This window comes from Achroia grisella, unplaced genomic scaffold (genome assembly GCF_030625045.1).
Source record: "Achroia grisella isolate CSIRO2021 unplaced genomic scaffold, CSIRO_AGI_Agris_v1 utg509, whole genome shotgun sequence".
NCBI lineage: Eukaryota > Metazoa > Arthropoda > Insecta > Lepidoptera > Pyralidae > Achroia > Achroia grisella.
In genome coordinates, this window is record NW_026712902.1 from 3,251,421 (window position 1) to 3,263,259 (window position 11,839).

The 11,839-nt window shown below is 37.1% G+C and overlaps 1 protein-coding gene across 1 annotated transcript in view; it reads right to left on the reverse strand.

Annotated features, from left to right (window-relative positions):
• Window positions 1-3,641: 3,641 nt before the first annotated feature.
• Window positions 3,642-11,839, reverse strand: part of LOC131846256 (axin) — a 90,156-nt gene continuing 81,958 nt past the window's right edge. Inside the window, exons 10-18 of the mRNA XM_059195519.1 lie at window positions 11,441-11,591; window positions 9,129-9,266; window positions 7,828-7,942; window positions 7,233-7,376; window positions 6,685-6,790; window positions 5,985-6,210; window positions 5,614-5,889; window positions 4,988-5,182; window positions 3,642-4,280 (exon numbers count right to left, since the gene is read on the reverse strand). Coding sequence (XP_059051502.1) covers window positions 4,157-4,280; window positions 4,988-5,182; window positions 5,614-5,889; window positions 5,985-6,210; window positions 6,685-6,790; window positions 7,233-7,376; window positions 7,828-7,942; window positions 9,129-9,266; window positions 11,441-11,591 — 1,475 coding nt within the window. The 3' untranslated portion in view covers window positions 3,642-4,156. The remainder of the gene's footprint in view (window positions 4,281-4,987; window positions 5,183-5,613; window positions 5,890-5,984; window positions 6,211-6,684; window positions 6,791-7,232; window positions 7,377-7,827; window positions 7,943-9,128; window positions 9,267-11,440; window positions 11,592-11,839) is intronic.

Below are 11,839 nucleotides of genomic sequence, written 5' to 3' on the forward strand. Positions count from 1 at the left end.
GAGTTTTATCAACTACCCTCAATATATTTTTCAACGAAAGATCGCGACATTGACCATATTAATAATGTGGTTCGTTTGAAATGGAGCGTAAGTGAACTGAACATCAAATAATTCATCCATAACCGACGCTTATATTTACGTAATGAAATTTTAAAATGGAACCTTGTAGAGTGGTACAATAGAATTCATATTAGACGTCTCCGAGACGGTTGGAGCGGACCCACAACGCAATCTTAGGCAATAAATAAAAAAAATTGTTTAGTTTAATTAAATTAATAAAAATAGATTTCGAATCGAAGTAGCTTTACGTCTATATTTACAAGTGTTAACTTACTCACTAATTAGAAGCATCAACTATGAAAAATGTATCAACATTGAAGGCACATGTTTCGCACCCTATTCACAAGATCGTGCATTCGTTATTGTGCACTCGTTTCGCTGGCAACACCCCTCTAATACTCGCGTACAGTCAGCAGCGCAAATGCGCACACTTGATCATCCAGCAAAATATTAACTACAAACAAAAAAATCAATCCCAATGTATCCTTAAAAATGACGTCACAATAATATTTTCGTACAAGTGTACGCAGTGACGCTGCCGACTACACACTGGACCGGACTTGACATTCTAACTTATATTTTACAATATGCGAAATAGTAAGTACTAACGGGCACGTTCCCGCGCACGACACGCCGCCGACGCGGATACGACGCGGCAACGACACGGCGCCGGCACGACCGCTGTCGGCGGAGCATCGTACGCTGGAGGTAGACTAGGTATCGTAACTAACTTAAGGGAAACTCAGTCTGGCAATAACTTCGCAGTAGCAACATGTAGTGATACAGTTACGATATAAAAATGACATTTATACAAACAACAATAACACTCCGAACTTACGCTATTAATTTTAGGTATTAAATGTGGAAGAGACGTAATTCGAAATGTTACTGTATGTGGAATTTAGAGTCAAACAATTTGGAAAGACGTTCAAAATGTTTTCATTCTAGTTTTTGTGTCATAGCTAATGTACGAAGAGAATTTAATATTATATCCAATTAGCAATTTATCAGAAAGTCAACCTTTTTTTACACTCTGTACGATAACTCCCGGCTTGAAAATCCGTGTAATTTCAATAGTATAAATCAAAATTTTAAATTTTGTGGATATTGTCTATATTTGTAAAAAGAAATTATTGAAATATAAAATTAAAGATTTATGTGTGTAACCAAAATTTCTAACTACGAATATGTTAACTAAAAATAGAATACTATATTAGCTAGTCAGCCAACAGAAATGTTTGATGTATTTATAATCTTTCATTAAAATTGTTCATCTAATTGAACAGAATTCAAGCGATTATAAGATACAACTTTGACATCCGATTGCTTAAAAGCATGTACGACAGATCTTGGATAATTGGTTTCTAGCATATCTAACACACACTAGTGGTGGCCCAGTGGTCGAAATTCGACCATAATTAATTTAACATACAGTAAGACTATAGACAAGTAATATTTAAGAACAAACAATATTTCTATTCTCAATCTGACCACAGACTAACCAATAACAAAGGAGTATATATGCGTGTGTGTGTGTGTGTCAAATAAATGTTGTATGTATTTTTTATGCTTAAATCTTGAAAAATATTATCATTTTACATACTGCTCCGTCCGCACAATTGTTGTAAACAAGTGACAGTTTTTGCTTCACGTAATAATATATATATATATATATTAAATTCTCTCCAATAAACACAATAGCTATTCCTTTAATTGCAAATTCATTGGCCAATTGTAACTGTTCACAAAGGATACAATAAACATATTAATATTTCTTTTTCTCTAATTAGTCCTACTCACAGCTGCAGAACGGAAATAATTTACATTTTACCTTCCACTTATTGTATTTAATTCATATAATTGTATAGTTGATATACGAATGAGATCCCATCATGCAATGATTTGAAATTTTGAATGAACCGGAAGTTGAACACAGAATGTATCGTTTGTCTATGATATAAAATATCAAATTAAAATATCTCTAATGTAGGTCTATTACACACTGTTATGATATGTCAAATCTACCATAATATTGATATTAGTTAATATTCGTATGAAATCTTAGCGAATTATTCATGTTACACTCCGAGCATTATAGCGTGGTCACAGACACACAAACAGTGAATAAAACAAAAGGCCAATTCATCAAAGACCTATTTTTCGAAATAACAATTGATTGTTGGAAAATATTCTGTAAAAATCTCAATACAGTTCTTTTAAATTAAAAAGTGGTACAAGATCATGTACCATGCTGCCGCGCGCCGATTATAACATACCCAAAAGATGCAATATTAAAAAAATATATATATTTGTAACAAAAACAAACAACACATTTTGTATTCAACTGTACAAATTCATAATGTCGCATTAATGCCAAACGCCAATTATTAACATAAGTTTATATTTTTCCAAACAGAACACCTCATTTATACCTAAAATATTAATTTAAAAATATACAAACTAAGCAGTCATTCAAGTAACACTAGGTATATTATAAAAAAAAAATTGTGTATTAAAAAAAATATCGTACAATAGTAAGCGTACTCATCTAGCTCAAGTAAAAAAAATAAAACACTAGCACCGGTTGTGCACTTTAGTCAAACAAACATACGCAACACTTTCTAAATCTACAACATATTGAATTAAATTACGTCAGGACAATATTTATACCCAGATCAAAAATTTATAATAGAGTTCCGAAATTGTTCTTTGTTTCTTTATATAGAGTTGCCATGTTGAAATAGAGAAATCATATAACAGGAGTATATATATATATATTATACAAAAAATGTACAAAAACCTTTTTTACGGATGGTTATGTAATTGTAGAAAGCTAAGAAATAATAGAATCATGGTACAAAATATCCTGTTTGAAATTATAATTACAAATTCTAGCAATATTTATGTAATAGTCACAACAAACTGAATGTTATATTCTATTATTTCGTTATAAATAACTTATTATAACGTTTGTAGATTTAAAAACAGTCCGCGTATTTCTCTCTTGACTAAACCTTGTGAATTAAAAAAAGACAAAATTTCCAAATGAATCCGCTGCGATAATTCCGTGTGATATTAAACTAGTGCACAAACGGCTAGTATAACGAGGAACCGATTTTTTTTATTTTACAACACGTTTATGGCTATTACGATATGACGACCGTAACTGCTATAAATAAATAAATTTATAATAAATTCTAGCCTCGCCCTGTCTTCTATATGTTTGTTACAAGTATTAATATAATACGTTTCTTTCTCGTTTAATTTAATTGGGAATTATTGTTATTCACTTTCATAAAAAATATTAAAGGCAGTATTCATAAAAAAAAAACCCTGTATATAATTATATACGTAAGTTTAAACAATATAACCGTATTCATTTTAGACCAAATAAAAGCGACATAGGCAATTTACCTATATTTAAAATAGAAGCTTATTTTTTGCATAAGAATTTGTAGATTTATTTTCATTATATAGAGAAACTTGATTTAAGTGAATCCAAAATCGACATTTTAACAAGAATTTGTTTGGATATGTTATTAATATAGAATCTAATAGAATCTATAGAATCTATTCTGTACTAATAATTAAACACTTTTATGTCATTCCTTTTTAAAAATATCCATAATATTTTGATGAATAAACAATAAAATAAATACTAAGTTCTCTCAATAAATGGCACCATAGTAACAGTTACGATAATTCAAAATAAAACCTTATTACATGGGAATACGAGTCACGATTCGGCCAGTGATGATAAATAGTCAAATAAATCAGTAAAGTAATGCTGCATTCAATGTAGCATAAAAACCAGCCAGCAATGTCTACTATAAAATAAACCTGACAGTTTTTTTTATATTAATGGCAACAACTCATTACATCTAGCAATATAAATGCAATTGATCGTAAATAAAAAATATACTTCTAAAAGAGTATTCCATATTTAAAAATTTTGAATACTATGTTGTACTTGAACTGGAATTTGTCTCGTATAGCGAATCGTCACTTTTATTTGGCTGTATAAATGAATTCCTTAGTTTTTTACATATACATTTTTATCAATGGGAGTAGTAGACAGGGCGCGGTAGTGGAGTGCCTACTCTATGCTTTTGACGCGCGCCATAACCTTCCCCTCGAACATGGGCAGTGTGTCGTTGTCGTTGTTCACCTCCTCCTGGATCACAGTGTCCAGATCTGCGCAGTTCGTCTTGAAGAAATATCTGTACAAATATTTTTTTTTATTTACACAATTTACTAAGGAAGCTTATAGTGGATGAAGGGATTGTTAATAAAGTGGACAACTACTGCCTTTATACGAAATGTTTTTTCACGCGCGATGTTCTTTTAATAACTCTATAATTATGCTTTTGCTCCGTAGTCAGATGTCCGTCACTTTGCAATGATAACTAATTATTACAAAAAGGCGCTAAAACAAACACGACTGTAGGACGCGGGAATGTGCGGTCTTTCTCGTTCTCTTTGTCTACATTTAGATACATAGTCTGTCCTGTGTGAAAGCCTATTCGCCGTGAAAGAAGCGTACGTGTAAAGGCAGCTATTTGACTCCATAATTATAATTAACTAGGCTATGTGACCTGACTTCTAGCTTATTTAACTGTACCCTATCACTGTACTACTGACGCCCTATTAGATTTTTTTTCATGGATGATAATGGAATGGTGCACCTGTCTGCGCTAACGGTTTACGCTGGCGGGGCACCACTGTAGTATGATAAGATGAGTATGAGGTTAGATCAGTTAGCTCATCGTGACAAATTGACCAGGATTTTATCATAATTGTTTCCAGAGGAACCGCGGGGAGGCCTGAAATGGAAAATTATTAGCAATGGGGTCAACAGTCCCACATTACTAATACTGTATGTAATAGAAATTAAAAATACCCCATTAGCGTTGGTTAAATGTCGTACCTATAGTTTCCCTTCCTGGGCAGGTAGTCCTTAAAGACTTTGAGGGTGAGGGGCGCGGCAGGCACCTTGAACCGGTACGGTACATTCTCGTCAAGAAACGTCACCACCACGACTGTGTGGGGCTCTGTGGCTCCACCACCGCCACCACTGCCGCCACCGCCGCCACTGGTGCTGCTAGACTTGCTGCCACTGCCGCTGCAATACAAAATAACTTTTATAGAACAAGTCGTCATTATATGTGGAAGTTATTTATTTACAGCAACTCCTGCCTCGATGGTCTAACAGTTTAGCACAATGCTTTATTTCCATTGGTCGCGGGTTCTATTCCATATACACTACAATCAAGAACCGAAATTTAAATTCATGGAAAAATTTAGTTGGATGATTGTACAGTTTTTAATATCCTATATAATGAAGAACAGAAATTTAAATTAATGCAAAAATGTAATTTTACATGTGTACTTTGTGTCATCATAATTATCCGCTCACAGACATACTCGATTTTCACTCGACGTTTACAGCTTAATGTTCGTATGACGCCAGCAGTATGCGCTAAAGACAACATTATACTTCTTTCTTTTTTCCACGTTCAGTACAATAAAGAATACAAATGTAGTCGGACTGACCGTGTGCGCGGCGCCTGCTTATCGCGGCGACGGTGCTCCTCTCTGTCGGCCGAAGAGCCCCGGGAGGACAGCTCGCGGTAGTTGCGGCGTTCGAGCCGCTCCAACCGCTCGAGTCGCTCTAACCGCTCCAACCGCTCCAACCGCTCGAGCCGCTCCGAGCCCTCGGCCATCCACAGCAGTATGCGAGGCTCCACGCCCGCCGCACTCGCCGTGCCCTCGCTCACCACCGACACGCCGCTGTCCGTCAGCTCCGTCACCGTTTTCTTCGAGAACGACCTGCGTTTGAGGGTGGGTATTTTAAAATAAATATCGGATATAAAAGTAGTCATCTGGTTACAAATTACGGAAGGTTTATAAACCTGTATATGTACCTGCGGGTGAGTGAATGCGGGTGATGCAGCGAGTCAGGCGGAGCGTCGTAATGGCCCGAGTCGGCCGACAGCGCGGAGGGCGCCCTTCGCGCGTGGGGCGGGTGGGGCGCGTGGGGCGCGTGGGGCCCGTGGGGCGCGTGGGGCGCGTGTCGCATGCGCGCGCGGCGGCCGCCAGGTGGCGAAGCTCCGGGAGTGCGCTCGGACCACACTCGCGACACGTGCTGGTCTGTTGTGATTACACCGAGTATGAATTAGGGTCAATAAAATACTATTACTGATGCAAGTATCTCAATCTATGACATGTAATCGTATCTTATTGCACTAAAAGAGTCTAGATAGAACTACATATAGTATAAGTGAAACGGCAAAACTATACGTTCTGTGAAGTATTCAGGGGTATAACGATATAATTATTTTACATTTCTTTTATTTAATTTGATATCTAACCTGAACATCCATATTTTATCGTATCTTTTTGTGTGATTATTGAACTAAGCTAAAATATTGATGTGATTCTGCCAGGACTTGGATATTATTTCTCCTAAAGTTTGTTATATTAATGAATATTTGTAATGCTTTTTATATTTTATCTGCCTGTAAACTATATGTTACAGATATCTGATAGAAAATATAATGTATATTCTGTCTGCCAATATATGAGACCTGAGAGAAAATATATACTCGTATACAATAAACTAACCGAGTATATCCTGGTCGTTGTCATCGTCGGGCTGCAGCTTCTCTCGTATGGCGGCGGCCACCAACTGTGGGGGCAGAGCCTGTGTCGATGCCTCTTCGCTCTCGCCCTAATACACATACATACCAGAAAGTTATCAAATCAAATCGAAAATCATTTATTCATGTAGGACATTTTAGAACTCCAAGTTTTTTGTATTAATTTTTTTTCCCTACCATCTAGTTTAGTTTACAGATTAAATTGAGAAAAACTGGCAAGAAACTAGACTGAATTTTATTATTTTTTTAAATCCGTCACATTTAAGAATATCCTTCAATTCCTGTACTGGACGATTTTAGGTAGCGAACTCTGAAAAAGGGCGATCACAATAGATCTATCTAGGTCGCAGTTCTACAGGTCTAACCACCAAACAATAATCCTGTAAAGATTGAATGAAACACCGAATGTCAGACAACTGTTTAATAAACGTAATCCGAACTACCTTGAAGTACCGTACATTACAAGCCCAAACATCCTAATGAAGTTAAAAATTAAATAAAGGTTATGGTTACCTCTGCGAGGCGTCTCTCAAGCCGTTCCTTGGTCTCCTGGTCCCTGCGCACTCGCTCCAGCTTCTCAATGAGGAGCGGCGCGAACTCCGTCGGCGACAGCACGCGCAGCTGTTCCGACTGCATGCGCTGCGTGCGCGGGATTACCTGCGCATACACACACCTCGTGTATAGATCACAACACAATAACAATAATCAGTCGCTACAATCAGCAAACAAAATTATAATCTATACTAATATTATAAAGCAGTTTTTTGTTTGTTCGTTTGAACGCGCTAATCTCTAGGAACTACTGATTGGAATTGAATTTTTGTGTTGGATAGTGGGTGCGTGTGCGTGCGTGGGTGCGTGTGCGTGCGTGGGTGCGTGTGCGTGCGTGGGTGCGTGAGTGGGTGCGTGTGCGTGCGTGGGTGCGTGAGTGGGTGCGTGTGCGTGCGTGGGTGCGTGCGTGGGTGCGTGAGTGGGTGCGTGCGTGGGTGCGTGCGTGGGTGCGTAAGTGGGTGCGAGTGCGTGGGTGCGTGTGCGTGCGTGGGTGCGTGCGTGGGTGCGTGAGTGGGTGCGTGTGCGTGCGTGCGTGCGTGGGTGCGTGCGTGCTCACCATGGCGGTGTCCTGCTCCCTGTTGATGACCGCGTGGCGGTCGAGTCCGGCCGGACGAGCGCGCGTTCTGTCTCGAGGCTCGCGCGTCTCGCGCCCGCGGACTGACATGCCATCACTGCACATACGCAACAAAACAATATTCATATTTCAGTATAGGTAGATTACCACAAGGATTACTGTTAGCGACAGACTTTAAAATATTTTCTTATTTTGAACTATGTTTTCCTATATACAATTTTTGACTTTCATATTTTCTGTTTAAATCTTTAGTTAAACATACTCAAATGTACTGCAAAGCATTGGTGTGTTAGTTATTTATTTTATCTTAAAATAAGACTTTCTACCATTGCCAACCGTATTAATTATTATTAGGATGTTTTTTTATTTCACTATCAATCTCGTATATATATCGGAATTCTTCATTGCCAACTTATATGTAGTACTTAATACAACATATATGTTGTAAAAGTATATATTATTATAAATTATAAAATGTAGTAATGTACTTTAATTGCATTTAATTAATACAAAACCAGGAATGTAGCATCAAGAATATTAGAAAGGGATTGAATAATTATAGTAATTATAAAAATATTATTTGTTCAATGTGCAACAATGGATATTATTAAATATAAACAGGTCATGAATAAGCTGTTGGTGGCAGCCCTATGAGATGTTTCAATGCAAGTTATGATGATGGAATTGGCTGTTAATTATTACAGGGTTCACACAAAGTCTCTTAAATGTAATAAACATTTTTTATAATTAAAAATTTTTACCAACTTGATGTATAAATATACACATTCTATTTCACATCTACAAACACAACATATTTCTAAAATGAAGCGAAAAAAAATTTAAACTTATATAAAACAAAATACTACAGTTATCTACAATATAATACTTACGTTGTGTCGCTGAGGTGAGTATAAGGGTCGTATCGCCACAAACAGAGTTTTGTAGCAATTGGAGTATTAGAGGTTTCAATTGTTAAAAAATAAATAAAGTCAAGTGAATCGAGTAGATTCGACTTTTAAAAACACAATATATTTTTAATTTAATATATGTATAAGTATCTTTATGAAGTTTTAAAATCCTGGTCATAAAAAGTTTGACATTGTTTAACTATAACAATTACAAATTTAGAAATGTTTATGTAATTTAGAATGGACAATCATTCGTTTAGTTAAAAATTAAAAACTGAGTGTAAATTCTGTCTAAAAATATTTGTTTTCCGTAGGTTCCTCGCTGGAGGTATATCCGCGAGGGGCGGTGGTGCGAGCGAGAGGGACGATACTCACAGACTGCTGCCGGAGAGTGAGATGGCGTCGCTGTCGGTGCGTCCGCTGCTGAGGCTGGCGCGCTCCGAGTCCTGCCGGGAGGCGGGGCAGTAGCCCGCGTACGTCACGTGCGCGCTGTACACCGACCGCGACCGGTGCCTGCACCGCCGCCGTCGCACGGTACCGAACCGGCAGCCGATAGTACGGGATCGGGGTCAGGACATTGGGATTTGTTATAACAATCGATAATGATGCATTATCGTTTGTCCGGGACGGGATCAATACGACATCGAAGTATTGCATTTTTATAAATGCGAATCGATAACAATACCAGAGAGGAGTGATGTAATAATAGATGCGGGATCAGGTATCGTATATTGAGGTTCGATATAATATCGATAATATTGTATTATCGTTTATCCGAGGAGGGATCGAATATCGGATATTGTGATTCAATATATCATCGAAATATTGCATGTTTATAAAATCAAAATTGATGATAATATGAGAGAGGAAGTAATAAGTATTGAATATATAGAGAGTGATGCAGTAATAGATCAATTATCAAATATTGTGATTCGATATTATAAATGCAATTCGATAAAAATATGGCAGACGAGAGGGATGAGCAAATCAATAATAATGTATGAGAGGTGGGATAGTATCGGTATAATATTGGATATGCGCATATTTTAAAAAACGGCAGCATAATATCCGGTCAATAATCGGATATATGCATCGTATTCCGTTTTTATATTTGAAATAACACAATTGTATCATCAATTGACATTGTAATTAGAAATTTTAAAAAATGATGGTTTTAAGGATATTTTTATAGATGAAAAGGAGAGAAAAGAAGGTGATGAGGTTTTACGTAGACCGGCGGTACAGCAGGTTTTATAGCGTGTATACAATGCGGCAGGGCGACATGCAGGCGCGGGGACACAATCATGGGGGCAAACAATACACGGAATATCAATAAAGCTGCGTTGGAGAAAATAATATTAAAATAAAAATTAAATGTTGCGCTCATTATGTGCGGGGACGGTCATGCAATGCTGGGGTCACACAGAAATCTTAAAGGGGTCACACTATAAAACTAGTTGATACGTCAGCTTTGTACGATTACATTCTAATTATTACTAGAAATTTAGAAATACGCAAATTATAATTTAAATATTAAACAAAAAAACCAAATTTTATGTACAAAACAAATAGTACAAAATTACAACTTCTACTGACATATCTATAACTAATATCTAATGAAATATGTTTCTACACACTTCCTCCATTCGGAACAATGTGGTAAAGATATATATAAATTTTCAATAAAATTGTATTCAATATGCATAAATAATGGTATAACAAAAAGGAATAGAGTGGTGAGATGACCATTTTATAAGTTTATCATTAGGAAACTCTTCTACATAAGTATGTAAGGTTAATATAGCTTTTAAATTATTTTGAATAGAATCTAAGAGTTTTATGTATATATCTATCTAGTAGATATATACAGTATCAATCAATGTATCAATACTTTGATTGATACTCAAACTATGTACTGGGTATAACTCATATATAGATATTGAGTCATATAGATATCAACATGACAATGTATATATGATATCAAATATATGAATTGCGTACAGTTAGATATTTAAATATCCAATATATCTGATATTTATTATATTTACATAAGTGTATATATGTCAATTTTAATATTATTTAGATTCAATTTATTGAGCGACCCTATTTCTCATAGCCTAGTCTATTTTTTGTAAATACTCTCTTTCCAAAGGTTGTCTGGAAAAGATTGCATTAGCGATAAGACCGCCTTTTGTAATCAGTTTTATTTTTAATGATTTAATTTTATTAATGTTCTATGGTGGTGCAATAAAGTGTTATAACTAAAAAGGAAAATTGATATTGTGAGGTACATCAAATTTGTAGCCATTTGTTTGCCAGTTAATATGTTCCGAGTGGCAGTAGTGTGAGCACAGGCAAAGTGTAAGCTCGAATTAGTTCAATTTGTAAAAAATGTCTTAAATAAAAAAAATTGTGGGCTCTATGGATTGGTACTTTTTACAATGAAAGCAAAACCTTTTCGCACTTTGCATCAACTGGGCTATTTTGGGCCGTAGACCCGTATCTACTAAAGTATTCATCCGAGCCATTACAAGAAGCACAAAATATTTCCGTTATGTTTTAGCTCTCTCGACTGGCGATCATAGACATCAGTTTCAAGTTTATCTAATGTACACTAGACGTCGAGCTCGCACTCTGCGTAGGTGAGCAAGTGTGGTGTGAGTATGGTGGTAAAGGTGTACACTGACGGTGGATGGTGGTGGTGCAGACGGCGCGACTGCGTGGCGAGCAGCGCGTCGTGCGTGAGCCGCGCGGGCGGCCCGCCGGACAGCTCCTGTCCCTCGTGCAGCGTGGGCAGCCCCCCGCCCCCGCCCCCGCCGCCGCCGCCGCCCGTACCAGCTCCTGCGGCGCCCTGTACGCACACCCAGAACTATACTCGAATCCTAAATCACCGGTCCCCTCCGATCGATACCCCGTTCGAATCAAACGGGGATCGAAATTACGAAGGCCTCAGCCGAGGTTATTAGCGGTGCCCTCGGCCTAAAGTCATATCCATCAGGCGATAGTTAGCTTTCGGCCGCTCCATAAGTCTTTCTTAGGTTTGGAGTGCCATCGTGCCGATCCTAATAATAATCTTTATTCCAATA